The sequence below is a fragment of the Plectropomus leopardus genome, chromosome 17 (genome assembly GCF_026936395.1).
Source record: "Plectropomus leopardus strain MGB_pleo_1.0 chromosome 17, ASM2693639v1, whole genome shotgun sequence".
NCBI lineage: Eukaryota > Metazoa > Chordata > Actinopteri > Perciformes > Serranidae > Plectropomus > Plectropomus leopardus.
In genome coordinates, this window is record NC_142192.1 from 22,224,092 (window position 1) to 22,227,237 (window position 3,146).

Below are 3,146 nucleotides of genomic sequence, written 5' to 3' on the forward strand. Positions count from 1 at the left end.
AAACCTCTGTGAGGGCAGAAAAGGAAACGCTGTATAATGTATATTTCATGTCGTTAACTACGAAATGGGACAAAAGAGATCTGTCTCTGGCACAGAGGGAGGCATTGAGAAGTTGATATAAAACCCTCGGGCCATGTGGGTTATGCTTGGCAAAGGAATGCATCATATATGCAGGCACTCGTGCACATACTCGTATACCTCCTGGCCCTTTCCGAGCCCCCCGACCCACAAACACACACACATTTGTAGGCTGAAAAACTGAAGAAAAATAGACTGCAATTTAATTAAGTTCCAGCAATAGCCACGGGGGCACAAGTCTGAACTTGGACAATGGAATGTAAATTTCTTTACAGATAAAATCTAGTCCATCTAAGCAGACAAGCAACGATCTCCAGACACACACAAGGTCCACGCTGTGTAGTTGTATCTCGGAGTGGACACAGATTAGGAGCATCAGTGGTAACAGCCTTTAGTAAGATTTTTCCAGCATGACCTTTTGGTTTGTTGGCATTTCAGTGAATCTGCAACTTGTTACAGATGATAGTTAAACAAAGCAGTGATTCTCAGGGTGATTTATCTGAGCAGTGTATACTGCAGATTCCTCCTTTTTGAACACGTAAGATTTAATTTCTATTTAATATGAGAATCTATTCATCGAGTTCGTATTGGCAATCGTCCATCTCATTTATTATTTTCTTTGTTTTTATCTTATTTGGTTTGTTTGTTTTCCATGTTCAAAGTTAACATCAATCAGTTTAAAACAAGGACAGCACCATATGCGTTCTCAGTTTAGCTTCTTTTATCTGGTTTGATGTGTTTATCAAAAAAAACACCTGCTACAAACTGATTTGAGCACAATCAGAAGTTGTTAAATGTTATGCAGTTTTTAAATGGAGAGAATTACATTTTTTACAAGGTGCAATTTGATGTCACTTATTAGTAGGGCTGCAGCGATATTTCAGTTTTAAGGTATACCATGACCTTAAAGTGGACGATTATCATACTGTATACATTTGCTTATATATGATACTGAAAAAAGACTGCAACTGGACTGAGAATCTCACCTTTATTTTATTTTACTTTTTCAAAAGGGAGACTCCTTACACATACTTCCACTGAAAAGTGGTTTCAGGTCCTAATTTTTTGAAACAATCAAAACTACCTCTTCTATTTTCATTCCTTTAATAGTTATTCTAACTGATAATAATGCTGTAATACCGTAAAACCAAAATATTTTCTGAGACAGTTAATGTGCTGATAATCTCATACAGCTGCAGCCCTACTTATGAGTAAACCCAAAGTCACTCATCAGACTGCTCATGTCTAATTTCCTGAAGCACTTTTGATCAACATTTAATATGAAAGACATGACATGACCCTATGAAAACAAACACTCATTATGACTGACGCTCACATCATGTGTGCTGGAAACAAAAACAGTCAGTTCACACATTTCAAACATCCCAAACAAGTTTTTTGTGTGACTCCAACATCACAAGTGCAGAAGAAAACAGTCCGTGCATCCTTTTCTGTCTGTCCTACATAGTCCAAGTTCTACATCTTTAACCCCTTTTTCCTCAAGTCCTCTTTTGCTTCTTTTATCTGCTCCTGCAGCTCCTTCGCCGCCTCCTCGCAGTCATTGAAGGTGGCCACCCTGTATCCCACCGTGGCCAGCGAGTAGCAGCCGAATGAGACCAGCAGGTAGAGGGGCATCGGCCAGGCCACCTCTCTGTAGGTCTGCGGCACACTCAGGTCCAACAGGTCGAAGGAGACTAGAGCCCAGGCTGCACCCAGCACCGACACACCGAACAGCCACTCCAAAAGTTTGGTCATGATGACGAGCTGCCGAGAGGATTTTAAGGTAAGCAGCCGGAAACAACCTGGAAGAGAAACCAACTGTCAAAACGCAGTTAATTCAGTTAGCTTAGCATTAGCACAGCAAAGTAGCTGCGTGGCTACAAATCGGGAGGAAAACAAACGAGCGAGGAAGCGGTGGACGTAAAACAGTCGGACAAAAGCAACGTATTCAACTACGGTTTTAATTCATTTCAATAGCATTTCGTTTAACAAACAGATTAAGAGGAAATAATCCGCTGTGTTTACCTCCTCTCGAACGCCACCTCAGCTCAGCGCGGGTTGATGACGTCGATCGTGACGGATTATGGGAAATGTAGTCTATGTGCTTTTCAGAAACTTCTACAACTGCGCTGAATTATTGATTAATTTTATTTTATTTTTCAGATTTCAACACTTTTCCCCAAAATAGTTATTTTAAAACAAAAACAGCCTCCATGAAAAGCTTATATATATAGAATTGATGAGATTTTTAACTCAGGTTTTAAACTACCGCTCTAAAATGTTATCCATTGTATGTATTCAATTTGAGCAATATTTGCAGTATTTCCACGTTAACAACAACCGCATACGAGTCACAACAATAATATTAGTAACGTTATTTATAATGTAACTTTCGTAAAAACTTTACAAAATGCTTATGTATGTCTGCAGACAAATTTACTTACATTTTATTCAAATTATTGTTAATAAGTATGTGTAATGATTAGGCAAGGCAGCTTTATTTGCATAGTACATTACATACAGCAGGACAATTCAAAGAGTTTTACAGGGCAATAAAATATAAAAACATAACAAAGGATACAGATTGACAATGAAGGAGTAAAGACATGAGATATAAACGTCACAATTAATTACTAAATTTAAAAAACATTTAAAATAAAAATCAATATTAAAAATAGCAAAATTGCAGATGAGATGTAAAGCTAAAAAATGATATAAAATCAAGTTTAAAATATGTTTGTAGTCATTAGTGGATGAAGTAGGCAGTGTAAAAAAGGAACGTTTTTGGCTTTGAATTGAAAGTGGGTACAGTCGGGGCTTAACTAACATCATCTGGGAGGTTATTCCAGGTTTGTGCTGCATGATGACAAAACGCTGCTTCACTATGTTTTGTTCCAATTCTTGGGACCCTCAGTAGTCTGGCACCAGATGTGCTGAGGGTCCACAAAGGTTTATATGTCACAATCATGTCAGAGATATATTTTGGCGCTGAGCCACAGAGTGATTCATGAATAAACAGCGAGATTTTAAAATCAATTCTCTGAGTGACAGGTAGCCAGTGTACGGAT

At 38.2% G+C, this 3,146-nt stretch overlaps 1 protein-coding gene across 1 annotated transcript; it reads right to left on the reverse strand.

The window, feature by feature from the left end:
- Positions 1-256: 256 nt before the first annotated feature.
- On the reverse strand, positions 257-2,212 carry dpm3 (dolichyl-phosphate mannosyltransferase subunit 3, regulatory). The gene is made up of 2 exons (XM_042506643.2): positions 2,104-2,212; positions 257-1,880 (listed from the first exon to the last, which is right to left on the reverse strand). The coding sequence occupies exon 2, from the start codon at positions 1,831-1,833 to the stop codon at positions 1,555-1,557; it is 279 nt and encodes a 92-aa protein (XP_042362577.1). The 5' UTR covers positions 1,834-1,880; positions 2,104-2,212; the 3' UTR covers positions 257-1,554.
- Positions 2,213-3,146: the final 934 nt, after the last annotated feature.

Coding starts and splice junctions, on each gene's coding strand:
- dpm3 (XM_042506643.2), bottom strand. CDS start 1,833: ATGACCAAACTTTTGGAGTGGCTGTTCGGTGTGTCGGTGCTGGGTGCA.